Raw genomic sequence first — 15,151 nt, forward strand, 5'->3', positions numbered from 1 at the left:
TCAAACAGTGTGACGGTTCTTCAGACAGCCAGACAAACACTCAGGCCCTTTGCTCTGCGTTTTTCCAAGTCTGCTTTTAAAACCTGAACTTCCTCAGATCCAAGCCAGCCCAGCTCAGGGGAGCATTATTGTCACCCCTGGTCACCCAGCCCTGTGACACGCAGCACATCCTCCCCCAGCCCTCCCATCCCCTCCTCACTGCAGACTCTGCTTCCTTGCAGCTTTCCAACCTTTATAGCTCAGAAACGTCACCCCTGCACCTCTAACAACAGCCAAAGCTCGGGGAGTTTTCTCTGCTTGTGCCCATGAAGTAGAAGGAAGACTTCCAGCTGGGACAGCTTTGCTGGAGGAACATGGAGTGGCTGCCAGGCCCTTGGCACCTCAGGGATGCAAACCTTGCTCTTACTGGAGGTGATTTTCCAGCTCTGCCTGGAGGCATGAAAACCCAAAGGAAAGGAGAGAAAGAGAGCTCTTCATACCTTTTTCCATCTGTGATGCAAAACACATTTTAGACTTTGAATTCAGCCATCGAGAAGCACAGTGCCAGAACTCTGCTCCTTGACCTTTAAAATGCAGTTATTTTCCAAATCAGTAACCACATGCACACCCTCAAGGAATCTGCAGATGTGCATTGTCCAAGCCTTTCACATCAATCTGGGAAGAAGCTCTGAGTCAACTGGAAGAAAATAGAAGGTGGAGTCCTTCTGCCTGAAAACCATCTCTGGTGCAGGTTTTGGAAGTGAAGCCCCTTCAGCTGGACTTTGCTGCTGAGGATTTGCAACCCCACGGGAAGGAGCAGAGGTGTGGAATGGGTTCACTCCTCTCGTGCACATCTCTACAACTCCAGGCTTGACCCGCCGGGTCTCATTGCCAGAGCAGCTGTGTAAAACAGACACAGAAATGATTCCCTGCCAGCCAAGGGCTCCTCATCCCTCTCCCCAGGAATCTCTGGATTTGCAGTGCAGAGCTCCATCTGGAACTGCTTCTGGAGAAATGGTTTGAAGAGCTGGGAAAGGTGGTGGTGCAGGGGATGCTTCCCCCATCTCGGGTGCCTCGTGGCATCTTTCCAAAGTCACTTCATAGCTTTGGTTTCCTGGTTGCTGGCCAGGTAATTGGTTCTGCATCTCACTTCATTTCAGAAAAAAACTATGTCCAAGCATCTTCTCCTCCTCGTGCTTTCCACACACAGTGAGGATGCTGATGAAACAGGGGATAATTTCTGATTCAGCCCAGAAGCCTGACCCACCTTCTGGTGCCCTACAAAATTTTCACTCACCTTTGGCAAGTAAAGACCATTCCAGGCTTGTAAAAAACCCAAGGGCAGCTTAAGCTGCAGGAAATCCTGTGCTTTGCTGCATGGCCTCGATTTTTTTTTTTTTTACTAGACTTTAGGGGATGTTTAAATGTCTTTTAAAGGCTGTTTTGGCAAAATCCACCCTTCTTAGTTGCCTTGATCCTGACACCAGCATCTACTGTCAGCTGTGCTGGGTCTCAAATGGGCTGCAAAGCAATTCCATTTAATATTAATTATTCTGTGTAGGGGAAGATATCTGGCAAGTCAAATGGTTTGAATTTCCTTTCCTGATGGAGGGTGGAGAAAAGAGAGGAAATAATCTACGAGATAATACCCAGGCAGTGCAGCCACTTTTTGCAAACCATATAGTAAATACATTTGAAAAAAAAAAAAAAAAAAAAAGCAATAATACATTCCCCCAGAAGAAAAACCTGGAGTCCAGAAGCTTGTGTTTTTTCTGGTGTGTCACATGTGGGAAGGAAAGGGGTGTCAGCTTTTTAGTTCTTGTTGTTTGAGGGGGGAAAACATCTGACACATCCCCCAGATTCAGAAGGGAGGAGGAGCTGATGTTGCAGTGCAGACCTGAGCCTCTTCTCCCATTTTACCTCCTCCAAACGTGTTCAAGGGGGGTCCTGGCACAGGAGAGAAGTCAGAAGGAGCTCCCCAGGGGGGGTGGATGCAGAGTGCTGAAGGAAATGAAGGTTTTGATGGATTTCATTTTGTCCAGTGAGGATGTGACAATCACTGAAGTCCCTGGGGGCTCCCAGTGAGCAGGAATTGTTCCCATGAACCCCTCACGTTGCAGCAAAGGAGAATCCACAGCCAGGCAAGACCTGGGGTGCAGATTGCTCCTATGGCAGCTCTGCTCTTCTCCTCTAAAGCATCCTCAGTATTTTAATGATTTAAGAAAAAAAAAAGCCAAAGTATTTGGGTTTTCCACGTTCCCCGGAGTACCCAGGTGCTGGTTCTTGCTTCTGGATCTTCAGCTGGCACAGAACCCGTGAGCCTTTCCCCAGACCTTGGGCAGCTGCTGCTCCCGTGTTCCCTCTGCTCTCTGCCTCTGTTTCAGGCTCCAGAAAAGCCTCATCCTCACGTTGCTGGTGGGGAGGGGGAGCAGCAAAGCTCTGCAGCTCACTGGAAAGCTTTCCAGCCAGGCAGCTCCGTGCTGGAAGGGGAAGGGGGTGGCTGCTGCCTCCTCACCACTGAGCAGAAAATACCCGCAGAGCTCCCTGCTCTGCCCACGCTGCTGTTCCACTTCCCCAGGCACATGGTTATTGTCCCACCACAGCCAGATTTCTTCATTTCGTTTCTTTTTTTTTTTTTTTTTTGCCTTGAAATGGAGTTGGTAAAGCAAAAAGCAAATAATGTCAGCTTGAAGGAGCAGAAAGCTTTTCCTCTTAAGATGCCTTCCTTCATGTATATTTTAAAATCCAGCACGCTGGGGCAGGGAAAGTTTGGCCTCATCCTGGCATCGCTGACCTCGTGTAACTGCTTTGTGCTCTGCAAGGAACGCTGTGTTCAGACCATTGTTTATTCCTCTTTCAGGAGTCAGGGCACCGAGTTTGCTTCCTCAAACCACTGGAGGCTCAGAAATTGGGGCGTATTGCTTGAACCAGCACCTCCTGCTCTGGCAGATGAGGATTTCATCCATTCCGGGGTGGCCACTGGGGTCTTGAATCATCCTCCTGCAGCTCTGCCCAGCAGCATCCAGCCTGTTCTCTTCTCAGAGGTCTCTTTTGATTTGTAAAGGTCCAAAGTCCACCACAGCAGATGGAATTCCTTGATGTGATGTTGGTAAAACTGTGGGGTGCTGGGTAAACCTGCCAGTGAGCAGAAGAGCTTTGCTGACCCCAGTTCTGGGGCTGTGGAGGGGGACAGCTTCATCACAACAGTCTTTTCCTTCAGGGTTGGTTTGGTTCCCTTGTGGCAACAGGTTGGAGCTGGGTCACGGTTCCTGGCGTCCCCTGGAGGAACCACAGGTTGGTTTTGTTGTGCTCTGTGCATTGTGAAATTCTCTGCTTTGCCAGTAAACACTTGTAAAAAAGCCCAGCTGTGCTGTGGGTTGATTTGTGTCAAAGACTGAAGGTCAGAGCAATTCCTCTTAGTAAAAAATGCCCCACGAACCTTTTGTCCTCTTCCAGTCTCAAGACTGCTCTCATCCTTTGGTGCATCCGTTGTTTCTTTCTCTTTTTTGGAAACTGATCCTTCAGGACAGTCATTGTGTTAAGTATATTCTATGAAGAAACCAGAGTTTCTAGTGGTGTCTCCCCTGAGTATTTTCAGCAAATTTCATTAGGCACCTTCAAAAAAAGCTTCCATATATTCTTGGTTTTGCTACAAGAACTGGTCCCTCGGTGGGGAACCAAAATGCTGCTTTAAAAACAAACGAACGAAACGTACAAACAAAAAAACCCAAAACACTCATCCTGATAATTCAAAGCTTCTAGTCCTTTGTTCATAACCTCTCAGTCACCCTAATTCCAGATCAGCAGAAGATGCTGTTGAGATGTTCCCCTGTAGCTTACCAACAAGTCGAGAGTTGGGAAAGGTGCATCCTGCATGGGCTCTGCCAAACCCTCTGCTTCTCCTTGAGGTTCAAGTACTGAGGAGAGAATCTCTGACCCAAGGAGAACATCCCTGACCCAAGGAGAACATCCCTGACCCAAGGAGAGCATCCCTGATCCAAGGAGAACATCCCTGACCCAAGGAGAACATCCCTGACCCAAGGAGAGCATCCCAGACCCAAGGAGAGAATCCCTGATCCAAGGAGAGAATCTCTGACCCAAGGAGAACTTCCCCGATCCAAGGAGAGCTTCCCAGACCTCGAGCTGGCCCTCATGGGAGGAAGGGGCTGGGAGCCAGACAATCAGCCAGCATCCCACTCCTCCTGCTCCATCTGTCACCTTCTCCTGACTCAAATTTTCACGTGAGGCATCACAGAGTTTGCACTTGGGGTCTTGTTTTGGCCGTGCAAGACCACAGCAAGTGGTGAAACACGAGGATGAGAGCAGCTGAGGTGATTGCACCTTTTCCTCTTCTCTCTCACTTTGGCAATGTCACTGGTCACAGGCTACATGCTACCAGAAAAGAAACAATCAGAAAAAAACCCCAAACAAACAAACAAACAAACAAGAAGAAAAGAAAAAAAAAAAAAAAAACAACAGCCCCCAAGAAGTGCTTGCTCAGTGTGGCAGGGTTTGTGTCAGCAAACAAACACAGGGAGTGGCAGATGATTCCAGACATTCCGGAGTCTCCTGGATATTGCAGAGAGTGAGAGTGTTGTTAGCACGTGGCAAGCTACATAAGAGAAGATGCTACATTCCTTGGAAAACAAAAATAAAACAGTAGTGCTGAGTCAGATATTCCTCTTTTTTTCTGTTTGGTTTTTTTTTGTCTGTTTGTTGTTTTTGTTGATGGTTTTTTGTTATCTTGCTTTTTTTTTTTTTTTTTTTTTTTTTTTTTTTCCCTTTGAAAAGCTACCTTATCCTCAGAGGCAAGGAAACAAAACCGCAGGAAAAGAAACCTCGTGGACATGCTGCTGGCGGGGTGGATGGGATGGAGATGCTCTCGCAGGTGGTCGGAGAGGAATTCGTCGCTTCCATTCCCCTCCCAGGGGCGGGAACAGCCTCGGGTCTGTCGGCAGCCGCAGCCCTCGCTCTGCCTCACCGAGGAGGGGGTTTGGTTGGTTGTGGGGTTTTGTTTTTTTGGTTTTTTTTTTTGCTTCTCCTTCCCCCTGCCTCAAAACACCCAACCCTCGCTCCCTCCCTGACGTCCCCCCCTGCGTGCTGGGACGTGAGGAGCGTGTGGGGAGGAGGTTTGGGAAGGAGACTTAAAAAAAAAAAAAAGGAGAAAAAAGGAAAATTAAAAAAAAAAAAAAAAAAAGAAAAAAAAAAAAAAAAAAAAGAGGATATTTACAGCAATCCACGCACAGTTCTGGCAGGGCAGGACATCTCCTTTCCCTCCTATGGGCAGGAGGGGCTGGTGGAGCTCTCCAGGGAGGACTGGGAGAGGCGTCGTGTCAGGGGTCCGATGCTGGAGTCAGCCAGGGAGGAGGTGGGGAAGAGTTTGTACCATCCCGCGACCACGCTGGAGAGATCCAGCTCCTCCAGGACGATCTGGGCCATCCCCATGAAGCACTTGTGGTCCATGCGCCCGTAATCTCCCCAGACAATCACCTGTGGGGCAGAGCAGGGGTCAGGGGAGCTCCCTGCTCACCACAGGGGAAGTTTTTTGGGAAAACTTGGAAAATTCAGTGTGGAGCCCAGTATGGTTGGGGTGGGGAGGCCACAAACTGAAGGACAGCAGGGAGGACAGTGGGTTGCTGTGTCCTGGCTCCCCTAAGCCCTCCCTCTCCCCAGGTGTCTGTGGGGTGCATGTCACCTGCAGGACTTTGCCCTGGGGACTCTCCTCAAAGAGCAGAGGCTGTTGGTATGAGGGGTCACAGGTTTTCTTCACCACCTTGGTCTTCTTCTTGGCCAGGCAGACGCCGTTCTCCAGCAGGTAAACCTTGACATAGGTGGCTGCATTGGGAAATGGGTGAGAACCTGACTGGGAGCAGGCCCTGGTGATGGTCTCACCACAGCACCCACCCCCATCTCTCCCCCTCCATCCCTAACCCCCTCTCCAGCCGTTTACCAGGGATGCACTTGGAGCCCATCTTTGGGATAAGTCCCCTCGCCTGGATCACCTCCACCTCCAGCTGCCCGTTCCTCTCAGCCATCCCCACATGGACATCACCTGAGTGCAGGGACAAGATGTGCTCAGCACCCCCCCTGACCATCCCCTCCCACCAGGCTGGTCCCCACCTCCTCTTCCTTTTCCTGCCACGGTGGGAGATGCCACCCTCAGGGGTGAGAGCCCAAGCACCCCCCCCTCCCCTCCTTCCCACCCCAACCACCTTGCAGGTCGCTCTGCCTGGAGCATCCCCTTGTGCTTCCAGCCAGCACCAGGAGCCAGCAGCCCCCTCCCCAGCAGGAACCCCCTCATCAGATGGCCACTCACCCATGGGGGGGGTGGCCAGGGTCTGCCGTCCCACCAGCTGGCCCGGCCCCAGCCCGTCCAGGAAGTCACTGAACTGACTCTCAGCCCCCAGCCGGGTGGTGGGGAAGATGAACCTGCACCGGGGAGAGCACAGGGCTTTGCTGGGGCATCCATCTCCAGAGAGACCACCCGGGAGGAGCAGGGGGATGTCCCCCCCTCGCCCCCCGGTGCCTTACGTGCCGTCGGAGCTGTTGCTGTTGGTGCTGCCGTCCGTGGACTCGCGGCTGCTCTGCCGGGTGATCCTGGTCCTCATCTCCACCGCGATTCCCGTCTCCGTGCTCCTCCGGATGTTGCTGCGCAGCTTTTTGGGGCCTCCCTCTGGAAGCCGAGATGGGGGGGGGTGAGCCCAGGAGCCTCCCCGGGTGCTGCTCCCCTCCTTTCCCTTGGGTGCTGAGACCCCAGACTGAGACCCCAGACTCCCGCCAGACTCAGCTCACGTCTGCAGGGACACCCCCCAGCCTCCAAAACCCTCCCCGGGGCTGGCACCTCCGGCACCCCCGGACCCCTCAGCACGTTCCCCAGCGTAGCTCACCAGTCTGGTTGAGCTGGAGGGTGCTCTTGCTCCACTGGGACAGCCCCACGATTGCCACCATCTTGGCCCCCAGGCTGGATCGCCGCTTCTTGCTGATGGCGACGGGGTCGGCGCTGCCCCGCCCGCTCGTCTCGATGCTGTACATCTCACCACTGATGCTGGAGCTCCGGATGACATTCCTGGCCGCCGAGGAGCTGGCATCCCCGTTGAACATGGTCAGCCCCTGGAGCACTCCCCGGCTCTGCTGGGGGTGGGATCAGCTGCGGGGAGAAGCCAAGGGATGTGTTGAGGTCAGCAGTGCCCGTCTCACCCAGAGCACCCACCTGGGGATGGAGGATCCACAGGGAACCTTCAAATCTATGAAATCCAGGTGGCACAACCCGTTGGGATGTTTTTTTCCTCACCCGTGGGTGAGGGAATGGGCACAGGATCCACCGTGCAGCTGTGGATCCCCCAGTGGATCCCATGGGATCTGAGATGGCCAGGACAGACCCACTGGTGGGCACAGGGCTCAGTGTGTCACCAGCCCACTCACCTTGGGAGCAGGAGGGGACCCCGGGGTCGGGGACAACGCTATCCACCCCTACTGAAGGTGTCCAAATTTGCAACCAGGAAAGTTCCCCCTGTGCCTCCTTCTCCAAAGTGTGGCTGCAGTATCCCCCTTCCGTTCTGCTCCACCCCCACACGGCCACCACTGGGCTGACACCGGGCTGCTGCTGGGCTCTGCCATGAGGCCCCTGAGCAGACAGTGCCTGGAGGGACCCTGAGATGCACAGAGGGTGCCTGGACCTGGGCAGTCACTGGTGGCAGTGGCTGCGATGCTGCTGCCAGAGCTCCCGTGCAGCCACTGCCTTCCCTTCCCCATGAATATTTAAAATGCAGTGGGATGGGAGCATCCATCTTCCAAGGAAAGGTGAATTATTAACTCCAGGCCAAGAAAAGCCACTTTATGATAATGGATGGAGGCAGCGCCTGGAAAAATATTTCCCTTTCATGAGAGAGAGAGATGGCCACAAACGGAGGGGATAAGTTATGGCCAGGAGTGGGGCAGGGTGGGGGCTGCTGCTGCTGCTGCTGCCCCTGGGGAAGGATCTTGGCAGGGCCATGGACAGACTGAGGCCTGACAGAGCAGCAGGCTGGGCTCCAGCGCTGCTGAACCCGGGGATTTATCAATTACAGCAGGATGCAAACAGGGGCAAGTGGGTGATTAGTCATTAATATCACTAATGAGCTCCCAGAGAGCAGCAGCTGGCCCAGGGCTCCCTGCTGCCTGGTGGTTTCCTCCCAGGCTCCCTTGGGCAGTGACCCACCGTGGGCACCCAACTCCTCACACCCAGGGGGGGCTCATTGCTGACTGGGACCCTGACATGGCCATCAGCTTGATTTGGGGTCAGGGCTGAGCCTTTGGGACCTCTGGATGAGCATTTTCCAACATCACCCCCCACTCTCCAGGCTCCAAACCCCACACAGCTGCTCACAAGCCAGAACCTGCCTCAGGGAATGGACCCCAACCACTTCCCTCCCTCGTGCCTCAGTTTCCCCACCTTCAGCCCTGCTGTTAGGCTGTGCCTCAGCCAATGCACGTCCCTCTGCAGGAGGGCTCAGCACCCAGCCCGGGGCTCTCCATGCGATGTGATGGGTGAGAGGAGCCGTGGCACAGCCCAGCCCCGCTATTTCTCGGGCCAGGCAAACACAAAGGGCTCCCTCCTGCTGCTGTTTTCCCCTATCGGCTCTTCAGCCGCCACCGGGCTCTGGTGGAAGCAAATTAGATCAGGAGAGCCCAGCGCTAATGGGATCATTTCCAATGCAACACACACACACAGGGATAATTCTCCACAAAGGAAGGGGAGCGTACGCTCCGGCGCCCGCAGGAAGGATTTTCTTCACCCAGCCGGTAATTTTACCCCTTATCTCTTTTCCCAATCTGCTCCTGGTGCCTGCAGAGAGCAGGGGAGTGAAATGGGGAGAGCAGGGAGTGCCCTGGCTGCTGAGAGGAGCTGGGCTGGAGCTGTGACTGACCGAGCTGGCCTGGGCACCACCACAGCATCCCTGCCTCTGCCCAGGGATGCAGGGAACAGCACAAGGTTTCCCTTCACCCCATCCACTCCCCCCCGCGCGATTATTTATTCTCTATATTACAAAAACACTAGGATTCTCTGAGCAAAACCACCGCAGCAACTGGAGCTCCCGCAAACCCCCTCCTTCCCTGCCATGGAAACACATCCCGCAGCTGCCGGGGCGAGGGGCAGCACCCACCCACCCCCCAGACCCACGCACAAACGGGAAACCACAACCACAGCCCCGAGAAGTTCTCCAGGGAACCAGCCCCGGTTCCCGGCGAGCCGAGTGGGCTGCAAGGAGCCCCCGGGCACGGGCAGGGCCGGAGCATCCCCCCCCACCCCCCGCCCCACCGAGACCCAGCCCGGCACCGATGCACAACGTGCAGACGAGCACGACCGGCAGCAAAACACCTTCCCTCCTGCATTCTGGTTCTTACACCCCTTCCCTCTTGCGTTCTGTTCTTACATGATCCCCGCTGCGACGCAGAAGCCCCCGGCGAGGCTGCTGGGGGCGAGCCCTGAGCTCCCCGCGCTCCCACCCCGAAGGAAAAGAGGAGCCGGAGGCATCTTACCGCCCTGCCGGGGTCGGGGGGGACCGACCCACCCTGCTCTCCCCACCGAGGAGGCTCAGCCCCCCAGCCCCATCCCTGGCTGCAGATGGGTCTGGTGAATCTTTCCAGGGTTCTGGAGAGCGGGGCTGTGCCAGCGCTGCTTCAGCATCTCCTTCAGCATCTCCATGGTTACATGGCTGACCCAGTTCTCCTCCCAGCCCCAAGCAGGGGCAGAGCGGTCCAGCGGGCTGGGATGCAGCTCAGCGGAGCTGGGGACATCCCTCTGACAGGCTCTGTCCCCCCCACTTGGGTGTCACGGACCTGCCAGGGAATGCTGGAGCTGGGAAAAGTGGGAAGCGAGGCAGCACGGAGGGTGTGGGGGTGTCACAGGTGACCCCAGGAAGCCACCAGAACCATCTGGTGCATCCCAGTGACCAGAGGGTATCGGGGTCTGGTTGTGGTGAGGAACAGCCCAGGGCTACAGGGGAGCTCTGGCCCAAATCTTTCCAGTGAGGTAGAAACAGGGGAAAAATAATGATGGAAAAACCTGCCTGTTGTGGGAAAGGCTGTGGGGGAAGGAAGGAGGAGCCCAAAGAGTGCCCTGCACAGGTGGGGAAAGGACCTTACAGAGGGTGTAGTGGGAGAAGTTCAGATGGGGCTGAGTTGGGAAAAAGGGGCTGCTGTGTGAGTGAGGTTTTGTGAGCATTGCCTGGGAGGAGGAGCAGGAGGAGGAGCAGGAGGAGGAGAGCCATGGGGCAAACTCCATGGCATGTTCCTGCCAGGTTGCTCCAGTCCAGATGATTCCCCAAAAGGCAGGTGTCTGTGCTTGGATGGGAGCAGGAGGATAAAACACTGGAGGTGCTCAGCTCTGGATGCTCTCAGGAGGGATGGCAGAGCAGCCCCAGGAGCTGGTGCCAGCACTGCCCCGGCACACCAGGCTTTGCTGAGGAGGTGGCAGCTGGAGCCCTTCCCCCAGGATGAGAAATTCTGGTGCTCATGGTATGGGTGAGGAGCTCGGTTCACCTGCTGATGGGATGGTGGTGACAGTCTGGGGACATCTTGATGGGCTGAGAGACAGCTTCATGGAGAACAATTCCTCCAGCAACCCAAGGGATGCATCACATCTCTCCTGTGAGGGAAAAGCAGTGGGATGGTGCTCCTCAAGCCTGGCAGTGAGTCGGGTCCAACCATCATTTCTGCTGTGGATGCTCTCCTCTGTGCTGCTCCTGTGCAGAGGGATGGACTGGGAGCCACGGATCACCAGAGCCCTGCCTGGGGATCTCCTGGCAGCAACAGCAGGACATGCAACAACCAACTCTGATGTTGGACCCTGTGTCTTCCTCAGTCCCTGCTGTGTCCACAGGCACCTTGGCCCATGTCTGGGCCATCCTCATTCCCAAAGCTCATCTTCATCCAGCAGAAGGGATGAGCCAGCAGTACCAGGACAGTGAACTGGGCATCTCCAGGAGGGACAAGCAGGATCATGGCACCTTTCTGCACCCACCTTTCATTTGGTGGGAGAATGGGTGTGGGAGCTGGGGGCACCCATGTCTGCCCCTTCCCCTCTCCTGATCTTGGGCTAAGCTCCTCCAAGACTCTGGTAGCCCAGTGGTGCCCTGACCACGCCGTCCCTTTTCCCCACGTCCCTGTGTGACGTCTGCTGCTTGGTTAAATCAGATCTGTGCTGAATCCCATTGTTTCCTAGGCAACATAAAAGAATCAGAGGAGCAAAAGCCACCCAGGGGGGGCTGTGGCTGGGGGACAGCCAGCTCCCACCCAGCCACCTTGGCCAGCGAGCAGATGTGGCACTGCAGCAAGCATCAGGACAGCCCTGCTGGTCCGGTCCCCTCCCCTGGATGTGCCACCTGGATCTGGGTTCTTCTGCCTTGGATGCACCTTTGGGCCCCAGTGGACAGCTCAGGGGAGGGAGCAGGGACCTGCAGGAGCAGGAACGTGGCTGCTGGCAGCTGCTCCTGGAGGGAGTGAGATGCTGCAGCCACACAGCCCTGAAAACTGGGCCAGTTCCATGGGGGTGGAGGATGTCAGGAAGCAGCCCCAGGGCCTTCGGTGGCCCCTGGGGTGGGTCAGGAATGGGGTCACCTGTGCTCAGCCCCCATCCTCTCACCTGGGGCTCAGGCACTGTGGGCTGGAACAGGATGAGCCAGGGCTGGTCCCCATCTCAACTGGCATGGAGGGGCTGTGGGAAGGAGCTTCTCCCCTTCCCCAGCAGCCGCTGCCTTCCCAGCCACACGGCTCCGAGCTCTGCAATGCAGCTCGCACCGCCCGGCTGCTGTGTGTGAATCCCATCAATATTTCATGGAGCTGCTTCCTCCAGGGAAGGACTGCTATCAGCTCTGCCTTTCTGCTGTTCCCACCAGCTCTTCTTCTTGCAGGGAACATCTGATTTCCTTCCACCAGTGGCCAGCACCCAGCAGCCCCCCTGGTCCCCCCCCCATCAGCAAATCTCACTTTTCCTTTCAGGAGCTCCGTATCCCACACGGACCCAGAGCTGGGAAGTCCCTCGAGATCAAATCAAAGCATGAACCATCTTCTGTCCTGCCTGCTCAGGCCCTGCCCACAGTAGAGGTTCCCAGCACTACAGCCCCTGTTGGACTCCCCAGGACCAAGCTCTAGGACGGGTGAGCAAACCCACCCACACCTCCCGTGGTCCCCACAGCCCCGTGTCCAGCAGGAAGGAGGACGTGGCTCTGGGACAGCTTGGTGCCAGCAGCCCAGGAGCCATCTGACCAGGTCCAATCCACCCTGCTGCATCCAGCCCACAGGTCCCAGCTGGCTCCAGAGCCCAGCAGGAGCTGGGTGTAAGTCAGGCTGTTTGCAGAGAAAAAAAGTTGCTTTTTTAAATGCTAAGACTGCACTATTACAGCAAAGCTTCTTAAGGGATCAGCAGAAAACTTGCTTGCTGTAGGAAGACTTCTGTGAGCCGGAGCCATGCCAAGAGACAGCAGGAGCCTGACACTGCCCGCAGCAATCCCCCAGCCCTCTGCCAGGGGCTGTGCAGTCCTGGAGAGCAGAGCTGGAACAGCTCTCCTGGGCCAGCACCAGCACCCTCATCCCTGGCACAGAATGGGGACAGAACGATGGGGCAGCTGCTCCCAGCAAGGTGCTGCTCAGGGTGGCTCAGCCAGGGCGAGGAGGGATGCAGGAGGGCACTCAAATTGGAGGCCAAGTCCTCTCTTGTTGCTCCACCACCCAACAGCTCCAATTTGCTATTTGCAGGCTGAGAAACCTGCAGTTCCAGGAGACCCTTCCCCTGCGGGATGGGTGAGGAGCTCGGGGAGGATCCCACTGTGATCACCCCCACGGTCAGACACAGCATCGTGGGGCAAGTGGGAAGCCCCCAGACCCAGCAGGCAGCGAGTGTGTGTGCCAATCAGTCCCTGCTAAATCTGGGCTGTCAGTCCTGTGCTAAATCACTTTAAAATAATTACTAAACGAGCCGGCTGCCCTGCTAGGGGAGATGCTGTGACAATACATTTTCAGTGCATTGGAATGGATGCAGGGAGATGGGGCCGTGTGGCTTGGGTTTTAATAAGCAGGGTGGGGGGGAAATAAGATGAGGCATTTTCATAACCTCCAACTGCATCTTGCACTGATGTGATGCTTCCTGTTGGGCTGCAGCTCAGGGAGAGCAGGAGCTGAGCTCCTCGAGGGTCCCATCCATATGGGTGAGCTGGGGGACGATGGATCCGGGGTGTGTGGGGGAAGCCAGTGGGGATTTGCCCCCCAGCTTGGGGTGCAAGGGGCAGGCTGAGACCCAACCACCTCATCCTCTGTCCGTGTCCCACATGCTGCGAGGATGAGGCTGAAATGGGGACGAAGAGAGAGCCAGGGGATGTCATGCCCACAGGGAGGTGGGAGGCAGCAGTTTGCCCTCGCAAAAGGGTGTTGGAGAAGGTACAGAGCTCCTCGGGGGAGAGAACCGCGTGAGCACAGCAGAGAGGTGGTGATGGAGAAAGAAATGGGCACGGGAGGGAAGTGGGGCTGGAGGTGAGAGGTGTGGGAGCAGGCGCTGGGCTGCTCAGGAAGGGACCGAGCTGGATGGGGCTGGGGGCCCCTGGAATGTCCCCCTGGAATGTCCCCCGGCAGCAGATCCCATCCCTCGAGGGGATCTGCAGGATCCTCTTCTCAGCACACGAAGGGAATGGGCAGCACGGGGTGGTCCCTGTGCCACCACCTGCGCCACCACCTCCCGCAGGGACCACCCAGGCAGTGCCACCGGCTCTGGGGACCGTGTCGAGGTGCAGAGCTGCTGGTGGCACTGCTCAGTGGTGGCCGGGCCGCTCTGTGCCCCCTCGGGAGCTTCCCGGGGGGGGACACGCGATGCCCACCTTGTCCCCACTTTCTGTCACCCCTGGGGTACGCAGGGAGCAGGGGTTGCTGCCTGTCACGGGGCATCGTTTCCCCCCTTCTCATCAATCCTTTAACACATTTCCCTACAGAAGCAGCCACGGCACCGGCCCAACAGGCAAAGTGGGCTCTCCGGATCCAGCAGAGCCAAAACCACGTCCGAAACCCGAGCTGGAGACCCCGGAGAGCCCACGGAGAGGTGAGGTTGGCATTCCGTGGGCTGCCCGGTGGAAAGATGAGGGGGCAAACACCCCCCGGGCAGGACCCCCACTTTGGCCGGTCCCTACCCCCGTGTCCCCGCCGTGCACGGGACGGGGCTGACGCCAAGGGGCTCCCGGCTGGATGATGGGTGCGTGGCACGGGAAAGCGTTCCCGTTGCCCAGCGCTGGATGGGAATCGCTGCCCCAGACGGCTCCGGTGAACCGGCCCCGGCAGCACCCACCCGGGAGGGCTGGGGGAGCGATGCCGTAGCCCCCCCCGCTGCCGGTGCAGCGATGTTTTTGGGGTGCTCACATCTCAGCTGGGAACTGGACTATGTTTTAGGGCGCACCTCCTTGGCAGACATGGGGGGGGGGACACCGACCTGGGCTGCCCCACCGGGGGTCGGCACCCCTCCTTTCCACCCCCACCTCACCCTCCCCGGAGCTGCCGGAGAGCTCATCCTGACCCTCCCGGGCACCTCATCTGCCACGGGCATCCCCAAAAATCGCTGCCCCCCTCTCGCTCCCCCCCACCCGCCGCTGCCGGGGGATGCTCCGGGGCAGGTGCAGCCCCGCCGGCGTCCGCGGGGCCCCAGGCTGTGTCCATCCCGCTCTCCCGGTCTCTCCCCACCGCCGCGGGCACTCACCGCTGCCGCCGCCGCCGCCGCCGCCCGTGCCCGCTCCCGCTCCTCCCCTCGGCCCCGGCGGGCTGCTGGGAACGGCGGGCGGGGGAGCCCCGGGACGGCCCCGATGGCGGCGGCGAAGGGCTCGCATCCCCCGAGGGGCTGGTCCGGGGCTGCCGGCTTCACCCCGAAAGCTGTCAGCTGTGTCCCCTTCTCAGCTGAACCCCAAAACCCATCGTCCGGACCCTGCGCTCATCAGTGGGATCCCAAGGGCTGCTGGATGGACCCTACGCCTGCCAGCCCCACCACATGGGCCTCCAGCTGCACCCTGCAACCATCACCTGCACCCCAAGAGCCTCAAACAGAACCCAACACATGCCAGACCGACCCAAGGAGCCACCAGCTGGACCCTACACCCATCAACTGGACCCCAAGAGCTGCCACCCTAACCATTCTCCCAGCTGGACCCCAAGAGCTACTAAC

General features: G+C 57.3%; 1 protein-coding gene across 3 annotated transcripts; it reads right to left on the bottom strand.

Moving 5' to 3' along the window:
• Positions 1 to 1,342: 1,342 nt before the first annotated feature.
• RIMS3 (regulating synaptic membrane exocytosis 3) lies at positions 1,343 to 14,756 on the bottom strand. 3 transcript variants are annotated; one of them, XM_071767677.1, is made up of 8 exons: positions 14,693 to 14,756; positions 6,867 to 7,126; positions 6,511 to 6,652; positions 6,296 to 6,408; positions 5,930 to 6,031; positions 5,675 to 5,814; positions 5,224 to 5,469; positions 4,237 to 4,951 (listed from the first exon to the last, which is right to left on the bottom strand). In XM_071767677.1, the coding sequence occupies exons 2-7, from the start codon at positions 7,078 to 7,080 to the stop codon at positions 5,257 to 5,259; spliced, it is 924 nt and encodes a 307-aa protein (XP_071623778.1). In that variant the 5' UTR covers positions 7,081 to 7,126; positions 14,693 to 14,756; the 3' UTR covers positions 4,237 to 4,951; positions 5,224 to 5,256. The 3 variants fall into 3 exon arrangements, with proteins under 3 accessions (XP_071623777.1, XP_071623776.1, XP_071623778.1); XM_071767676.1 differs by having other exon boundaries at positions 1,343 to 5,469; XM_071767675.1 differs by lacking the exon at positions 14,693 to 14,756 and adding an exon at positions 9,499 to 10,288 and having other exon boundaries at positions 1,343 to 5,469.
• Between the last annotated feature and the right edge of the window lie 395 nt (positions 14,757 to 15,151).

Source organism: Heliangelus exortis, chromosome 24 (assembly GCF_036169615.1).
Source record: "Heliangelus exortis chromosome 24, bHelExo1.hap1, whole genome shotgun sequence".
Lineage (NCBI taxonomy): Eukaryota > Metazoa > Chordata > Aves > Apodiformes > Trochilidae > Heliangelus > Heliangelus exortis.

What these genes read in the sequence shown, in the direction of transcription:
- RIMS3 (XM_071767676.1), bottom strand. Translation starts at nt 7,080, where the DNA reads ATGTTCAACGGGGATGCCAGCTCCTCGGCGGCCAGGAATGTCATCCGG. An exon ending in AGCAACAGCTCCGACGGCAC is followed by an intron (nt 6,409 to 6,510) that starts GTAAGGCACCGG and finishes TCCCCGGTGCAG; the next exon opens with GTTCATCTTCCCCACCACCC. An exon ending in CCTGGCCACCCCCCCCATGG is followed by an intron (nt 6,032 to 6,295) that starts GTGAGTGGCCAT and finishes CCCTGCACTCAG; the next exon opens with GTGATGTCCATGTGGGGATG.